The sequence below is a fragment of the Grus americana genome, chromosome 26 (genome assembly GCF_028858705.1).
Source record: "Grus americana isolate bGruAme1 chromosome 26, bGruAme1.mat, whole genome shotgun sequence".
Classification (NCBI taxonomy): Eukaryota; Metazoa; Chordata; class Aves; order Gruiformes; family Gruidae; genus Grus; species Grus americana.
This window is the reverse complement of record NC_072877.1, coordinates 4,111,289-4,128,560: the sequence shown is the minus strand read 5'-3', so window position 1 is coordinate 4,128,560 and position 17,272 is coordinate 4,111,289. Positions and strand designations below refer to the sequence as shown.

General features: G+C 57.2%; 2 protein-coding genes across 8 annotated transcripts; one reads left to right on the top strand and one right to left on the bottom strand.

Annotated features, from left to right (window-relative positions):
* Positions 1-128: 128 nt before the first annotated feature.
* Positions 129-7,083, top strand: PLPP5 (phospholipid phosphatase 5). Of its 3 annotated transcripts, XM_054804350.1 has the most exons (10): positions 129-236; positions 509-617; positions 2,071-2,161; positions 2,379-2,442; positions 3,185-3,309; positions 3,699-3,869; positions 4,182-4,480; positions 5,090-5,244; positions 5,694-5,752; positions 7,008-7,083. In XM_054804350.1, the coding sequence occupies exons 1-7, from the start codon at positions 163-165 to the stop codon at positions 4,349-4,351; spliced, it is 804 nt and encodes a 267-aa protein (XP_054660325.1). In that variant the 5' UTR covers positions 129-162; the 3' UTR covers positions 4,352-4,480; positions 5,090-5,244; positions 5,694-5,752; positions 7,008-7,083. The 3 variants fall into 3 exon arrangements, with proteins under 3 accessions (XP_054660325.1, XP_054660324.1, XP_054660323.1); XM_054804349.1 differs by lacking the exons at positions 5,694-5,752; positions 7,008-7,083 and adding an exon at positions 5,319-5,604; XM_054804348.1 differs by lacking the exons at positions 5,694-5,752; positions 7,008-7,083 and having other exon boundaries at positions 5,090-5,604.
* On the bottom strand, positions 5,545-17,220 carry DDHD2 (DDHD domain containing 2). Of its 5 annotated transcripts, XM_054804346.1 has the most exons (19): positions 17,150-17,220; positions 16,657-16,868; positions 15,164-15,354; positions 14,229-14,318; positions 13,739-13,859; positions 12,622-12,711; positions 11,271-11,406; positions 10,417-10,625; positions 10,200-10,270; positions 9,891-10,010; positions 9,591-9,686; positions 9,102-9,230; positions 8,843-8,998; positions 8,660-8,762; positions 8,409-8,573; positions 7,846-8,008; positions 7,491-7,609; positions 5,882-7,114; positions 5,545-5,797 (listed from the first exon to the last, which is right to left on the bottom strand). In XM_054804346.1, the coding sequence occupies exons 2-17, from the start codon at positions 16,859-16,861 to the stop codon at positions 7,519-7,521; spliced, it is 2,136 nt and encodes a 711-aa protein (XP_054660321.1). In that variant the 5' UTR covers positions 16,862-16,868; positions 17,150-17,220; the 3' UTR covers positions 5,545-5,797; positions 5,882-7,114; positions 7,491-7,518. The 5 variants fall into 5 exon arrangements, with proteins under 5 accessions (XP_054660321.1, XP_054660316.1, XP_054660317.1 ...); XM_054804341.1 differs by having other exon boundaries at positions 5,545-7,114; positions 9,891-10,270; XM_054804342.1 differs by lacking the exon at positions 17,150-17,220 and having other exon boundaries at positions 9,891-10,270; positions 16,657-16,982.
* Positions 17,221-17,272: the final 52 nt, after the last annotated feature.

The following is a 17,272-nucleotide window of genomic DNA, read 5'->3' as shown; positions in this document are numbered from 1 at the left end:
GGCCCCTTTTGGGGGCGGGGGGGGGGGATCGAGGGGACTCCCGCCCGCGGCTTCCTGCTCCCGGGGAAGGGGAGGGAAGGGCCGGGCCGCTCCGCTCCGCCCCGCCCCGGGGAGGCTGCGGTGCCACGTCGGCGGAGCGGGGCGGAGCGGAGCGGGGCGGCCATGCGGCGGGCGGGCGGCGCGGCGGAGCTGGCGGCGGAGGCGGCGGTGCGGGCCGTGCTGCTGGCCGCCTTCGTGTGAGTGCCCGCCGGCATCGGCTCCGGCTCCTGGGCCCGGCCCGGCGGCATCGGCCCTCCCGTCCCCCCGCGGGTGGGGGTGTCAGCACGGCGCCCGGGGGCTGCGGGGACCGGGGGGAACCCCCGGGGCGGCTCAGCCCTCCCCTGCCCCCGCGATGGGAGGGGCAGAGCTCCAGCTCCCCCCCCGGCTTCTCTCAATGGCAGGTTGTGGGTGCAGGCTGCCTAAAAATAATCTCAATTTTTTCTTTTTTTTTTTTTTTCCCCCTCTCCAGGATGATGGAGTTTTTGCCTCCGTTTCAGCGCGTGGTACAGCCCGAAGAGATGTGGCTCTATAGAAACCCGTACGTGGAAGTGGATCACGTACCCACAGTACCTATGTTTGTAAGTTCAGCGCTTTCCTGTGTTTGCTTGGTTTTTTTCTCTGATTATAAACTGCCCTTTTAAAGCAAAGCCACTGGCTAAAAGACTTGCATTGCGAATACCTGTAGTTCTTAATGCACGTTACTGAAGGTGCAATACATCATTGCAAACCAGGCGACGTCTACAGTCGTTTCTGTCATCTTTTCAGGCTTTACAGGACATCCAGGGTTGTCCTTGGGATTTTAACTAAGTTTATAAAAACTAGCGGGGACTTTTCCGTGTTGTTCATAATCAATTTACCGTCCAGGTGACTAGGGCCGTGGAGGACTGTGTCTCTATATCAGGGAATGTTTTGCTTGAAAGCAGCTGTTTTCAGCAAAGTTTTATTAACGTTTTATTGTGAAAATGTTTTCCCTAGGTCTCTAGGCTCCGTTAAAAGGGTTTAATGTAAAACTGTAAGTGTTGGATTTCAAGCAGTCAGTGGTCCGTTGAAGGGGTTGTCTCTTCACCCGAAGCAGGGCTGTTTCGGTGAGATGCTGTGGCTCCAGGTTTGGGCAAAGCATCCGCTTTCTTAGCAAATAGCACTTTTGGTTCTCTGCAAGAGGCGGGCACTAAACATTAAAGAACAAAGCCTTGCTGTAGCATTAGGTTTGGCGGCGTAAAGCATGACGTATACCAGAGTTCAGGTGGTGGCAGACTCCCTGGGAGCCTGTCGGGCACACCGCAGACATCCCTGGGGTGAAATCCCACAGCGGCAGTTGCCCATGAGATGTTGCGAATGGTTTTCTCCGAATCAGCAACTCCTGTAATTTTTGCTGATGAGCAGCGTGGGCGCTGCTGACAAAGAGCTAATCCTTGTGCTTGCAGGGATGGGGAGAGGTGAGGTGCTGTGGCTGATGCTGCGAAGGGATAACCGGAGGCAGGAGAGGAGGGAGCTGCAGGCAGGAGTGGCGTGAAGCCAGCCAAAGCAGCGCTCTCGTGCCAGAGGTGCTGTTTGAAAGCTTGAGGATGTGCTGGGCTTTTCGGGGGGCGGGGAGGGAAGGATCCGCTGCCCTGCTGAGCGTGTGCACGGGGTGGCTACAGCACGGGAAGGACTGGGATGCAGAGAGGGATGTTTTAGTGCCCTGCATTATTTATGCTGCCTGGGTTGGTTTTTTTTCCTCATGCTTTGGTACAGGCAGCGTCCAGCGGCCCACGAACTTGTTCTTGTACGTGTGGTGCTGCCCTTGGATGGCAAACGGGAGGAAGAGCCGTGCTCTGGGGAGTGCAGGGTTAGTCAGGGTTTGCTGCAAACAGCTGGGCTTGGTTTTGCTTTCTGATGGAAACGTAATCGTGTGCGGAGAGGACAGGTTGCTGCTTGGATTTGGGGAAGGAAAACTTATAGCTGTCTTCAGCAATTGCTGTCGTGTTCTGGTGAGAGTGCTGAAATCTGCTTCGCCAACAGACACCTAACAATCTTCTTGTTTCGTGGCAGTTCATCGCATTTCTGTCTCCCTTACTGCTCATTGTCCTGGCAAGGGTGTTCATGAATGCTGACCGAGAAGACACGCGAGAAGCCTGCCTCGGTGAGCTCCTCCTTATCCCAGAGAGCCGCAGCCCCCTCCGAGGCGGGGGCTGCGAGCCGGGGTCCCCCAGACGAGCCCTTTGCTCTTGTGCCAGGGCTATCAAAGCCGAGCTGTGTGGCTCCAGCTGACGTTCGAGCACTGCCCGTGCCTGAACGTACCTCGAAGCTGCACGCTCAGGTGGGGACGATGCTGATGTGACCTCTCTGCTCTCTCCTAGCTGCCAGCCTTGCTCTCGCCCTGAACGGGGTTTTTACAAACGCCCTGAAGCTTGTTGTGGGGAGGTGAGAAACTGGCTCGTCCTACCTGCGCAGGGAGGGGAGGCACGTCTGCACGGTGGTAGAGCTACAAAAGCAGGAGCGAGGGCCAGAAGCTGAAGCTGAACGTACTCAGCCTGGAAAGAATGTGTTTTTTCTAGCTGTAAAGACAATTAAATATTAGAACAAACACTGCTGGGGACCTGCTGTCCCCGGGCATCTTTCAGAGGGGCTTGTTCAGGCCTGCGCCAGGGAGGAGCGCTTTGGCACGCGTACAGGGAGCAGGAGGGATGGTTTCATCTCCTCGAGCCACGTGGTCAGGGTGGCAAAAAAAGTTACCTGTGCTGAGCCACAGCCCGAGAGGTTTGCTCCGGCGTGCCCGCAGCCTGTGCAGCCGGGTGCATCGAGGCTGCGCGGGAATTTGATTCTTGTAAAGCGTTTGCTCTGCTGGGCTGGATGGGGAGGATCGGCACAGCGCTAATCCTCAGGGTCTGACCCGGGTCCTGCCCGAGCAGCGGTGGGCTGGTGAGGGTGCGCTGCTGCTGCCTGGCTCTCACCCGCCGAGAGCTGGGTGCGATGCTCAGTTTTGCATTGCTCGCAGCCTGCGTCGCGCCGCCTTCCCTTTGCACGGCGGAGGGAGCTGTGCGAGGTGGCTGGTGGCTGCATTCGGACGTGGGTGCTCCGTGGAGGGCTGGGCGCTCGGATGTCTCCCGACTCCGTGCTGGGAGCGCCGCGTGCCCGAGGGCTATGTGCTTTGTTCTCTCCCTAGGCCGAGGCCGGACTTCTTCTATCGATGCTTCCCAGACGGACGAGCGAACGCGGAGCTGGTGTGCACAGGTGACCCTGGCATAGTGACCGAGGGACGCAAAAGCTTCCCCAGCGGACACGCTTCCTGTAAGTTTTGCATGTCCCCTGCAGCCCCAGACAGCGAACCGTGGTGAGCAGAAGCCCGTGGTGGGGGCAGCTTGGGTTTGCTTTCATGCACCCCACGACTTTGGCTACATTCCTTGGCCTATCTGGGGGCCTCAGCTTTCCCTCTGCAAAGCAATGGGGTGAAAAAAGTCATCTGAAGCTGGCTGTAACTCCTGGGAGGAGGGACGCTTGCCAAGTACCAACTTCTACGGCTCCTCTCTCACTCTCGAGCCCGTGCTTCCCTTGGCTTGCGCGGGCCGGGCAAACATCCCCTTTGAGCCCCTCCGCCGCAGCAGGGAGAGGGCGAAGGTCCGGCTGAGAGCCCGTGGCAGAGCCCGGAGCCGTTTCTGAAGGACGCCCTTCTCTTCCAGTCGCCTTCGCTGGTCTCGCCTTCTCTGCCTTCTACATAGCCGGGAAGCTGCGCTGCTTCACTCCCGGCCGGGGCGGCAGGGCTCTGCGGCTCTGCGCCTTCCTCCTCCCGCTCTTCCTCGCCACCCTCATCGCCGTGTCCCGCACCTGCGACTACAAGCACCACTGGCAAGGTGGGTCGGCGTCTGCCCGCACGCCTGGCCGGGGGCACTCTGAGCACAGGGGGGATCCGCGGTGCCACAGGGGAGTTCAGAGCCCGTGGTGGCACCTTGTGCTTTTTAATTACTCCTCCGGTGGTAATTTTTTTTGCTGCCTGCAAGGTGATGATGCCTTTCTCTTTGTTTTTGAAATATAGGCCAAGCTTAGTTTTATAGCTGAGGGTCAGGTCGCCGATGCAGCTCAGCTCTGAGCTGTCTGCTGGAGAATTCACCGACGAGGATTGTGAAGGTGAAGGGAAGCTAACTCTGCTCTGGTCTTGCCCGCAGATGTGTTGGTTGGCTCAGCGATGGGCTTCGTGCTCGCGTACCTCTGCTACAGGCAGTATTACCCTCCTCTGATGGACTCCATGTGCCACAAACCGTTTCTGTACAAATCCAAACAACTGCCAGCGCACCAAGAAAAGCCTGCAGCTTCCAGCTTTCACCTAGATATTTAGCGACGGGCTCTGTCCTGCCAGCACCTTTCCTGCTGCTCCTTGAGCGCCGGGGCAGGGGAAGGCTTTGGGGAGGTCGGTTGTGAGAAGCGACTCAAATGAGGATGAACCTGAAACCCAGCTGGTGTTCTGGTAAGTTGTCCTGCTCAGGGACCGGTGTCGCTTCGTGTAACTGGATTTTGTAGGCGTCCCTCACTTCGGGACCGCTGCGGAGCGAGCGGGGCGCTCGGCGTGCGAGCCTGAGGGAGCACAGCCCGGGTACGAAAGGTCCTGAAGCAAGAGCTGGAAAAGCGTGACAATCTGGTGTGCCCCGTCCAGCGGGCGTTCTTGTGCCCGGTCCTGAAAGCACCGTCAGCCGTCTCCCTTCAACCCAGCCCGGCTGTCCCGTCCCTCGCAGGGGAAGCGTATGGTGAAGTGCAGGACCCGCTCCTCGCGCCGGGTTTAACTCCGTCTTTTCAATCGCAGCTGAGCTGGTCTGGAGCAATGAGCGCGAGGCCGCGGTCTCCGACCGTGGGTTAGCTGGGGAGAGGGAAGCTGGAACTGGCGTGGTGGCTATTTGTATTGTGCTAGCCCTGATTTTTTCTAATTTGCCAAATAAAGGAGTTAATTTTTTTTTTTAAATGAGCTGTGGTACTAAAAACTTGACTTCAAGGACTTGTTTATTGCTGTATCAGCCATTTCCTTTGGTGTGTCTGCAGCGGTTTCTAGGCGGGTGTTTATTCTGTATCTCTTCCCTTGCAGCTTTAATACGGTTGTAAAGAGATGACAATCAGCAGAAAATGAAATGGTGTCTGACAGCATCCCTTCAGAGGTGCTTGTTTCCCTACACCACGGTTGGTTTTCTCAGACAATGGAAGGGTAGAGAAACCCAAGGCACAGCTCTACGGAGGACTCCTGTAAGTAGTTATTTGTCACTAGTCTCCTCCGTAGATACGTGTGTTCTTGACCAAGTCTATGTTCCTGCGAACAGCAAAGGTGAGGCTGTAGCAGAGCACGTGTGCCCCTGCCAAGCTCAGGACGTGACAGTAATGAAAATGCCACCCCGTCGTCTTCAGCGTGGGCCACATAAGCCCTCTGTGACCCTGCAACTTCAACAGAAGTTACAGAAATAGCTTCGCTTTCCCCTAAAACTGTGCACGTGTGGATTCTTCAGCCCCCTCCCCTCCCTCTCCCCCCCCAACCATGCACACACCACAGTCATCTACTTATTTATTTTGGCTTTTACTGGAAAAGACATTAAATAACATTTAAAATGTATTTAACTTTTTTTAACAAAGTGCATAACTTAAAAAGCTGATCATGAGAGTGCCCCTCGTTAAGACTGTTCCTTTTCCTCCTCTTGTAGGAGACGCTTTAGCAATCAGTAGTTCAGGCGCCGACTGAGCAGCGTGTTTCTGCAGTCAGGTAAAAGAACAGCTTCTGTTCCTTTTGGAGGGGGGGGGACGTAGGCTGCAAACAAAACCTTCCAAATAGTGCAAATAACGTAGTACAACAGAGGACAAACAAACAGGCTGTGGAAAAAAGGCTCCTTACCCCACGCAGGGCAGTAGTCGGTGGGAGGGACAGTGGTTTGGCTTTTCCAGAGGCTGTCACAGCAACGGCCCGACACCTCTCTGAAGCGTCTGCCTCGGCCCCAGCAGCCCGCGTGGTTCTGGTGGCAAGGGGGGGGGTCACCGGGGGCTCTCTGGGTCCGTGCCCCTTGGAGCAGAGCTAGCGCACCACGGGCAGCTGCAGGCAGAGCTGCCCGCAGAGCTGGTGTCGTTTCTTCAGCGGGGCCGTTGGGACACGGCATCCAGACCCTGCGTTTCGTGTATTTAAAACCAAACCCAATGATGGGAGCCTGGCTGGTGTGAGATCCCTGTAGCCACCCTGCAAGCCACCCTGCAGCAGGACGGAAGCGTGGCTCCGTGCCCCTGCGAAGCCCGGGAGGGCTGTCCCTCCAGAGACTGCCTGGATGCTGCTGAGGAGCGGCTGCTTTCCCCCGGTCTAGCTGCAGTTTGATCTGGAGGTGAAGCTTGGTCCTACCACGATGCGGGCAGTGCCTCGGGGAGGATGCCGCGGGCTGGGTGAGGATGCTGAGAAGTTGCTACCGACGTATTACAGCAGGCAGGAGCGCCTGGGTCAAGTGCGCACAAACGTGCCGCGCTCAGGAGCTGGTTTAGGGGGTAATCCTGCCCAGGGGTGCACAAACCATGCAGCAGCAATTCGGGGAGATGAGAAGGGCTGGTAGATGCATTCCTGCTCGCTTAACAGCAGATGCCTGTGCCCTGGGCTTCACCTCCCAAAGACCGCGGTCCTCACGCCTGGTGCTCTGTGTTATGGCAGGGAGAAGTCGGCAATCTCCGCTCGACAAGGCTGCTATAGCTCTCTCCGCGGTGCGCGTTTAAGGCTTTTATTCCTCAAGGTCACAAGCTGCGAGTTTCCTCACCGTGCCAGGAGCAGAATCAGGCCCTCGATGTGGGTTCTGAGCCCGGACAGCTAGTCTGCTTCGGTGCTAGAGGAGCTAGTATGATAACTTCTGAGACGGAGGGTTAAAAGTACGTGTTGCCACAGGGAGTCACAGGGCGAGTGCTGTGGGTGTTTGAGCAGAGGTGTTTTCCCTTGATATTCTTTCCCCCCGCCCCTACCCAAAATGGAGGAAAATCATCCTTATCTCCAGGTAGCAGCAAGTACTTGGGAAGCAGCATGCGGGACACAGCAGCAGAGGAGAGAGGAAGGCAGAGAGGAAATCTGGACTTTCTTGGTGAGTACTCGGTTGAATTGGATCTAAGAAAGCAAAAGGAGAACGTAGGAATAGCTGCGCTAGGGCAGACCAAAATCCACCCGTCTCTAAGAAACGTTTCACCGGGAACCCTTGGACTAGAGGCCACGTGTCTGGCCGTTCCCTTGGATCGAACTGATCGTAACCCCGCGCAGTGCCTGCTGCCCTTCTCTTCAGCAGCACCAGTTCACTGATCAGCTCTCCTCGTGCCCGATAGCGCCCGCGTGCAGGATAAGAGGAAGGAAGCCAAGCAGGCTGACAGGCCAAAGGGAAAACCCGACACAGCGCTGTAAGGAAGGAATATCGTTCCCTCAAACGGACCGGGTGTCCTCTGAGGTGTCCTAGGAAATCTGGAAGGAAGGTGTCGGCAAGGTGACTTACCTCAAGCGGCCAGAACAGCGGAGGTTGGTCAGTGGCTTCCTGGCAAAGGTTGATCCGGGGTAATGCCTTGTGTCTGGTAGATCTCCTTCAGAACCAGCAGAACAGTGTCTTCCGACTCCCTGGAACAGGAGGACGTGGGGATTAGAGGGGGACGGTTCCCTCCGCTCTGTCAGGACAGCTGTGACGGTTGTGGGGTAGAGGTGGCGCTCAGCGAACGCAGGCGGTGTTGGAGCTACACCGGCCTCCTTCCTCCCTGTCCCTGCCCACCCGCCACGTCTGCGTTACAGGCAGCAGAATCACATTCCGCTTACATCAGACGTGAATTTGAAGCTTTGATGGTTATACAGAAGCTCACCAATAGCAGAGATGCCCTTGTAGTGCAAATAAATACTCGTTAAAGCTCTCTATTGGCTTCTCCTGCAGCACGTAGTCTATGCGATTCCCTCCGTTCAGCCTCCCCACGTTAATGAGGGAGGCCTCTTCTTTCGCCGCTGCGGGGGCCTCGTCTGGCTTTGTGTCTGAAGGGATAAAGAGGAGCAACGTGCTTCAGGCACGGGAGCCGTGAAGATGCAACAGCATCACCTGCCCTCCCTTCGCCCTCGGTCCTTCCCCCAGGGCTTTCTCTTGGAAAACGTTATTGCAAGGGAGGCTAGAGAAGGGCGGCAGGCTTACAAAGCGGTGTGGGTGTGCGGAGCCTCTCCCCCCCGCCCCTTCATCAGGCAGCTAGGGAGGAAGGCCGCAGCACGGGAGAGCCAAGCGCATCCGCAGCTCAAAGGCAATCCCTTGGCCGAGCGCGGAGGCCGGCGGCGGCGCCTGGGTTTGGCGCCAGGATGGCACCGTGGCTGCAGGGAGCCCGAACCCGCTGCTCCACGGGCAGGTCACGATGCTGCGTCTGCAGCTCCCCGCTGCACCACCGACCTGGCTGCTTCTCCGTGCCGACCTCTGCCGCCGTTTCGGTGTCGGTACTTGCCGCTTCCACGGCCGGCAGCGGGGCTCGAGTGAAGGACTGCCAGGCTACCCGCAGGGACCCCAGCAGGTTGTTCTTCAGGTCCACGCTCATGCGAGTCAGCCCTTCCTTCAGCTCTGAAAGGCAGGAGGGGGGGTGGGCATCGGGCTGGGGCCGCAGCGGCTGCCCCGGGCTGGGGGAGAGGGGCCGCGCTCTGCCTTACCCAGGTGCATTCTCTTCCTGCCCTTGTGATGGGGCAGCAGCATGGGCTCAAACTCCAGGTCTGGGACGATCATGGGCTCAATCCTGTACGCCACCGGGTCGAACTGCACGGAGGAGGGGGACAGTGAGCCCGGGCTCGTGCTCTGCGTGTCTCGCGCGGGAAGGCTCTGGGTCTTATACCTACAGGGTGGAAGATGTTGAAGAAGCCTTTGCAGGTGGGCAGGCTGTAGTTTGGGTTGATCCGCTTCACTCCTCGCACTGTGAGAAACATCCCGATGGGAGACCCAAAAGCAAAGAAGATGGTGGGCTTGTAGTTCAGCTGTGGATAGTTTGCCGAGACCTAGGAGAGAGGGAGATTCGGTTTTTCATGAGACAAACTCCGTGCTGGTGTTACGAGCACCTCGTTGTCGCAGTTAGAGCACGGTGTCGAGCTCAGTAGTTACCTGTCCTAAGCCAACATCCCGGTACTGGCAATTCCTGCCGTCATCTGTGCTCTCTGGGTCACGCTGCAGCGGGGACCCGGGCTCCGCTCCGCTCTCCCCACTGTGCCCGGGACCTGCTGCGCTCTGGTCCTGCAGCAACACAACCAGGACACCCCTGCTAGCGTGGCTCCTGCAGCACCCGCACGCCACGACCCGTCCTACCCACCCGTGAGCAAGCACGGAGGCAGCCAGCTGCCCGGCACCCCGCATCCTCCAGAACCATGGTGGTCTGGGCAGCACCATCCTTCCCCAACCGACCACCTCTAGCTGGCATCACTAACTGCAGTCTCTACCACCGTTAACAAGTCCTCCGGCTCTGCGATCGCCCTTACAGGCCACGGGATAAAGCGATGCCCGGGTACCAGGCTGATCGTAAGTGGTGGAGGCTGGTCCTTGTCTGAGAGCGGTGGGGTGTGACCTGGACAAACACAAGCCGTGCAGAAGACAAACCTGCGTCTGCATCTTGGAGCTGATGTAATGAAGTATCTTCATTCTTGGTCCTAAGGGAATTCCCATTTCTTTAAGGTTTTTCTCTGTGCACAAGAACTAGAAAATAAGCAACCCAGATATTAGTACAGGAGCAGAGAGGTGAGGTATTTCTGTTCTCTGTAATTCTGTTCCTGCTGTGCTCCTCGGAGACATTCCACGTGCGAGTGACTCAGTACCAGGACGATGTGCACAAGGTGGGAGGACTGGGAAGAAAAGCAAAGAAGAAACACAAGAGGCAGCAAAAACAGGAGAGCTCCTTACCAGTGCTTGCCCGTCCATTTTCTCCTTCTCAAAAACATCACAATATTCGGACAGCTCCAGCTTCTTCAGGATTTCTTTTACTTCCTCAATACCCCCGGTGCTTGAGGTTGTCCTGGATCCCTGTGAAAAGAGCCATCGGGGATTGTGCTTTGCGCTCGCTGATTTTCTCCTGTGCGTTCTGGAGTCTCTTCCCCCCCTTCCCCAAGCAGCAGCCGCAGCAGCAGGTCGGTGTGACGTTGCACCGGCACAGCGTGCAAGCGCTGCAGGAGTTCCCCGCGGGTCCGTGCACTGCCGGAGAGCCCGTACTACCTCTTTGCTATGCTCATCCTCCTCGGGAGCAGCCTTCTGGTTCGTCAGGAGATCAAACAAAATGAGCGACCCTAAAAACCAGGCGCAGGCAGACAGAGCGTCAGCGTCTCATCAGGGAAAAGCCCCAGGCCACCTCTGTTCTGGGATGACAGAGCAGCGGCCTCCCTGCTCCCACAGTACGGTGACGCTCACGGGACCCATGGGTGAAGCCCCTTACCCAAGCTGTGCCCCGCAATGGAGACCCCCCCTTTGAAGAGGGGGTTCCTCTGCAGGAAGAGCTGGTACAGGCGGTTCATTTCGGACGCCACCGTGTCCACGATGGTCTGGCAATAGGTGGAGCTGTTGTAAAAGAAAACGTCCAGGATGGTGTCGTTGATGAAGTGACGCAGGCGATTGATGCTCGGCAAAGTGATTCGCTCCAGGTCGCTGTAGGGGGGGGAAAGAGGAGGGAGGGAATTGCAGTTAGAGGTGCCAGCGAACCCCACCGCGTTTCTAAGGCAAAACGTGAAGTTCAGAGAAGGATTGCCACCGTCTCACAGGACGTAATGTTGTAACCCAGACCCTCGATTCATGCCGAGACCGAAGGTAGAGCACGGCCTTTGCTCTCTTGCTCTCCAGGCAGGAGTAAGGAGCCTGGCTTTTCTTCCCCAGGAGCCCAACCTGCTCTCTCCCCTTCCTAGGGCACTGCAGAGCAGCGCTGGAGTGCAGAAACCGGGTACTCGGTTTCCAAAGGCCTTTGGCAAGGTGCGGATGTCCGCGGTCCACCCTGACGTTAGCTAGAGAAAGGCAGAAGCCTCTCCTCTCCGGCTGGATGCTGATCGGAGCAGGCGCCTGCTGCCCGTCGCCAAACAGGGCTGCAAAAAGGCGGTGGGGAGGGGGTCTGGCACGGAGGTGGTCTGCGGGACGCCGTCTGTCCCGCTTACCCCTGCACGCCCACAGCCCTAAACGCTCACAGCTTTCCCTTTGCCTGCAGCGGCCAGCAGAAACAGCAGAGTTTACGCGGGAGGAGGCTGGCTGTGCGCTTTGCCATTCCCGCGGACGCCGGAGGAGATGGCTGGTCGGGACACTTACACGTCCACGCCGGTGGAGTGGAGGGAGCTGTGCCAGTTCACAGGTAGGAACTCCACCCGGCCGATCTGCTGCTGCTCCTGGGCTTTCTTGAAGTGCGCTTGCAGCATGCTCAGGGAAACGTTCCTGAAGTCGTTCACTGGAAAAAGAGCATGAACTCTTACTGGGATCCACTGGGCTACAGGGCAAGCCTGCTGCATCAACAACGCTTAATAAGATAAAAGAAAAGATCATTACCAGGGGAAATCCCACCAGGGTCTTTAATCTGCTGCTGCTACCCTAAGACCTTGAATCTTTAACTGCAAGATCAGGGGAAGGCTCCATGTCCTTACATGTGTGTTTACTGGATTTTGCTGTCCCATCTGTAACAAGCCGCCTTTCCGCATGGGCAAGGCTTTAACACAGCAGTTAGGATAAGAAAGGTACTTTGAAGAATTTAAAAAAAAAAAAAAAATAAAAAATTCTATTCTATGTTAGAAAGGGAATGCTAAGGGAGGAGGTGAACTTGAAATTGCTCCGTTCTGAGGGAGAAAGGCTGATTTTCTTCATTTCAAATGGTCAGCAGCCTTGAAAATAGTTTCATCAGATGAACATGAAGAAGAATAGACTGCATTAAAGCAGAGGTATATTTTATAGGAACTAAAGACAGCCTGCTGTGAAACATCTCAGCTCCCTTGATTTCTACAAGTTAAATCACGTCGGGCTTCCAGGCAGTTCCAGTGATCACCTCTCCTACGGAACCAGAGCACTCTGAGCAAGTAATAACGAACAGGCTGGACCGGAGTTACTTGGTTTAGTACCCTGACTCCAATACTGATCCACAGGGGATGCTCAGAGGAGTGTGTAAGACCAGCGACGCTTCTCGCGCGCTCTCCTAACCTCCAGGCGTTTGCAGCCTGGGGATTTCCTGAGCCAGAAGCAGCGTCCCTGGTTTGGGTCCGAAATCGCTCCAGAGGCTGCTGGATGGGGTGTTGCCTGTTAGGCTTCACCCAGCGAGATTAACCCGTAGCAATAGACTGAGCAGGTTACTAATTAGTTTAGCAGGTTTAGACAGTTACTTGGAAAATCTGTATCCAATTTGGGAAACTCACTATTTTGAGCAGCAGCAGAACACACTGATGAAAAGTGGTTGCCCGGACCTTTCCAGATGGTAGGATTTAGCGGGTTAGTGAGCGTTGCATTCACGCTCCCCACTGCAGTCAGCAAATTCAACCACGTGCCTTTGCCAACGTGAGTGTCGGGATGGTGCGAATGCACTCTGACAGCGTTTCACGCGGTCTGTGCAGATGAGGGTTTACTGGCCCCGCTACAAGCAACGCGCGGGAAGAGCACGCCGGCTGGGCTCCGCACCTACCGCACTGGACGATGCTCCTGAACCGAATGTCGCACGCAGGGCCGATCCCGTGCACCACGAAAACCAGGTGATCAATTTGCAGCGGCTCTCCTAAGGAGGAGAAAAGAATTCAGAGCACGGGCCCTGCGGGAGACATCGCTTAATGCGGCACCGACCCGCTCTGCAGGAGAGCGGAGCCTTCCGTCCTCACCTCAGCCAGGTAAAAACCTTTGGGTTAGCGCCTGGATTTTATGCCTAAAGGGTAGTGGGATTTCTCACGTTTCTGAACTCTTTGTCCTGCTAAATTCAGCTGCCCACCCTGGGATGGATCCGGATCGACAGGACGGTAGAGGAAGGCGAGGTGGCTCGTCCCCCGCTTCTGCCACCATCCTCGCTTCAGCAGGGGTGGCTGGTCCTCGCAGTTCACACCCACCCGGCCGTGGGGCACGTTCAGCATGGGGGGAGGACGGGACCAGGAGGTCTCGGTCCAGCTGCCCTGTGCCCAGCCTGCCCTGCTGAGCCACCGGCCCCCGCGTAGCTGCATCTCTCAGGTAGGCACCGGGTGGAGTTACGTCTTGTCCTCTGCTTCCCACACGCTTCGGTTTGCATAGGCACTTCCCCGAAGGTGCGCGCACGGAAAGCGAAGGGGTTAGACGGGAATAACGTGTTGGGGACGAGTCCTGAGGCCGGACTGGGCGCTCGGGGACAGCTGGGAGCGGGCAGAGCTGATGCACAGCTTCAGAGACGGGGAGAGCACGTGCCCCAGAAAGTCCCTGGCACGTAGGTAAGTGATAGACCCCTGTGTCCCTCCTAGGGCAAGAAAGTCTCCTCCTTTATGAACACAGACGCCAAGACCTCAGGGGTGATTTCACGCTCTGCAGTGCTTTCAACAGCTCTGGCCTCAGCGCAGGAGCTGGAAGCACGCTGCCTTCTCCCCGTGTGTCTGCTGCCTCTGCACGTTCATTTACGCTGCTAGAAAGGTTTCTGAAAACCATTCAGTTCCTTTCGGCACAAAATTTTTAGGTGTGCCCTTCATTTAAAAGATCGGGGAAGCTTCTGTCGGTCTTTTTGAGAAAACAGGTTGGAAAACAGACTCTACGGCTTTGGATGTGCGGAAGGGAGGGAGAAGCGAGCTCACCGTTGGGGATCTCGGCAGCGATGTTTTCTACGCCTCTCTTCACAGTCCGAGGTCGACCTTGTTCCGTAGGAGTTGAGCCCCAGTCATCGGAGGTGGCAACCGGATGGTAGTGCACCATCAGCTTGTAAACAAGAAGAGCCTGTCATTAAGCCGCGCTGCGTGCCGTGGTTAAGCAGGGGAGAAGTTTTGCTCCAACAGCTGGTAGGCGATACGGGGCGTCACCAGATCGCGATGTTTAACCGCGCTGGTACGAGCCCTTGGCCCAAAGGGAGCGTGTTGGAAAGAAACGTTGAGGTGCGAAGCAGGCGCTCTGCTGGCATCGCCCTCTGCTCTGGCGCAGGCAGGCGAGGGCAGTGCCGTTTGGACAGAACTGATTTCTCAGCAGACATGGATAAAAGCAACAGCACAAAGCCAGCACAAGGGCAGGCCCTCAAGGGAACCGATGGGATGTCCTTGCTGGTCAACACAAAGATCACCAGGCCCTCCTCACCTTTGGGTTGTGCAAGATAATGATTTCCCTGCTAGGGGACTCCAGTTTCTTCTTCCACTCATCCAAGGTCACAGCAATCATGTAAGCTTCCTACAGAAAAGAACACCCTCTGTGAGTCACCTGAAGGTATTCAACCACCTGGGACATCCCCCGCCCATTTCACGGTATCTCTTATCAACACGCTTTGCGAAAGAGGCAGAGAAATCGGCCAGGTCAAGCTGGAGGAGCAACGGGATCACCTGAGCATCACCTGCCAGAGAGTTTCCAAGAAGCCCCCGCTTTAATAGCAGCAGCAGACTTCCCCATCAATTCAGAATTGTATTTTTTGTTACATCAGAATACATCTATCTATATATATGTATATATTTATACATCTATCTATCTATCTCTACACATGTGGCTTTCCAAAGAAGGGTCTCCAGCCGTTAGCAGTGCGGACCGCTGAAGTCTCTAACACTACAGAGTGTTCAGTGGGTCCCCGGAACGACGATTCCTCCTTCTTGCGCTCACAGCTCCCTTGGTTTGGTCAAACTACGAGCGCAGGGAGGACGAGTCTCACGAGGAGAGTCGAGCTGAGCAGACAGGGTCAGGGAAAAAAAAAACAAAAAAACCAGAGCAAAGCTGCTAGAGCCAGGCTGCAAGCGATGCCGGAGCTGCGTGGTGTGCTGAGAGCACCCGGGTGCTTCAACGTGTAGGAGAAGGATGCTGGACGAGGGCAGGAGGAAGGGGAGGCAGGCGGGGGCGGGGGAGACGGTGGCAGTGTTTGCAGTTATGTTAATCAGCTGCGAAAACGCCCGCCAAAGCCTCTTTCGAGTTCACGTCCTCGGGCGTGACTGGTGCCAGCGGGAGTTTGGGACATCGGGGGCCAGTATTTGACAATGAGGAGCCAAGGTGCTTCTTGGCAAGATGGATGCTACCAGGAAAGGCGTCTTTACCTCCAGTTCCTCGCTGAAGGTCTCCGAGTAGGGAATATATTTGTTGTCCTTGTCTCCCTTGTAAAACCAGGTGCAGCGACGCACTTCAGATACCTCCTCCTCCCAGTAGACCGCGACGCGCTGCCTCTTCTTCAGATGCACGTCGTACCTACCCCCCGACGTTGGGACAACCAGATCTTCTTTGTCTCTCCCTGCAGGAACCAAGGCCTGGAATTAATCGCGAGAGGACCAGAAAGGCGCGCTACCAGCAAGCTGTATGCCACGCCAGATCACAGGGGTGAGACTGCGTCGTCTTCTGTGGGCAGCACGCACGAGCGTGTGTGTGAGCAACGGCAGCAGACGCCAACGTTCTCCGTACCCAAGCACAGAGAACAGCGTTGGCGGGCGTCCTAGGAGAGATGCCCAGAGTCAGACTTCCCCCAGAGGCAGAAGGTAAGATGAAGGCATTAAGCTACAACCGTCTTCCTCTCTAGTTCGGGCGCAGGCTTACGTGGACCCCGCCTGCCTCGCTCAGATGGCAAACCGTGAATTTGTGGCCCTGGGAAGTGCACTGCGTAACGGTGGAGGTGCGGGTCTCTGCGTCTCAAAGCCATTCCCCTCTAAAACGGAGAATTCCGCATAGATCCCAACGCGGACTTCAAATTCTGGTGGCTGGCTCTGCCCGCTGGCCAGGCTGCTGGCCGAGTGCCCCGTGCCCGGCTGTGCTCGGCTCGGCCGCGGCGCTGAGGACCAGTGGCACGACCTCAGATCCGAAGCTTCCCGGGAGAGGGAAGACAGGATAAGCCCTTGGGCAACCGGTGCTCTGCCCGTGGCCCTCGGCAGCAGCGGTGCTTTAGGCATGGTCTTGGCAGCGGGTTGCACGGACGGGTGATGCTCAGCAGCACGAGGGCCTCGTCGCAAGCGGTGCCGCTCAGAGCAGACCCCCCAGCCTGGGCAGCACCCTCCGGCAGCAGGCAGAGCACCACGCGTCCGCGCCGAGAAATCTCCCCAGCGGAATTTCTGCCCTCCTGCTCGCGCTGTCCCGTCCGCACCAGAAGGGTGCTTTGCAGTATAATTATATATAATTTAGGGCACGTATCAAATGAATAAGGTCAGACCATTCAGTGCATCCAAACGGCTTAGCTATTCCCGTGTTTACGGCTCTAGAGGTAGGCACATTGCCAAAAAAAAAGGCTCAATTTAAAATACCAGGGGGAAAATTCTGCATCCCAGGTGGAAGCTGTGGGATGCGTTCGGGGAATTTGCCCCTGCCACCCGGACGGTGTTTCCCTCGAGCACACACCTGGTGCTCTCCCATCGACCCTTACAACCACGCCAGTTCCTTCCGACGACGTTAAGAGCAAGGACTAGGTATTTAAAAATCAAAGGCCAATTTAAAAATAGAAACGACAGGAGCCGAAGGCAAGCAACGCCGCAAAATCCCCCCCACAGCCCGGGGAGGCGGATGGAGGGGGTTTTTTTGTTTTTTTTTTTTAATCTGCGGTTCCCCCTACCTGCACCGTGAGCCTCCTCCAGCCTCTCCGAGTCCTGCGTGCTGAAGGGGACCCACCGCTCCCTGCAGTCCGTCACCTTGCGGTAAAACCAGTGGGGAACGACCGCTTCGTATCTGTTCGCGGCGTCCGGCTCCGCAGCTTCGGGGGGGGCGGCGGTCGGGGTAGGGGGGGGTTGCTGCGCCTGTTGCTGCTCCTGAGCAGACATGATGCTCCTGCACACGCGCGACGGGGAGACGCGAGTGGGTGTGAATTCAAAAAGCCCTCAGAAACGCCTGTTTCGTCTCCAATGGAAAATGTTTCCCCCAAAATCACGGTGCGCTGGGGCCGGCTGCAGCCGCGGGTGGGAGCGGGACACACTCCACACACACACTCACACACGGCGGGCGGTTCCCCCCTCCCCGGCAGCCCCTTGCGCACACGCGTGTCCGTGGGCGTGCGATCCCCCCCCTCCCTCTACCCCAACCCGGCCGGCTGCCGGCGCGGCCCCCGCTACCCAGGCGGCTCCTCCGGCGGCGCGGCCCGGGCGGCAGCGGCAGGCCCCGGTCCCGGTGACCGCCCAGCCCGGGGCGGTGCTCCCCGCCCGGCCCGCCCCTACCCGGCCCCGCCGCCGCTGCCG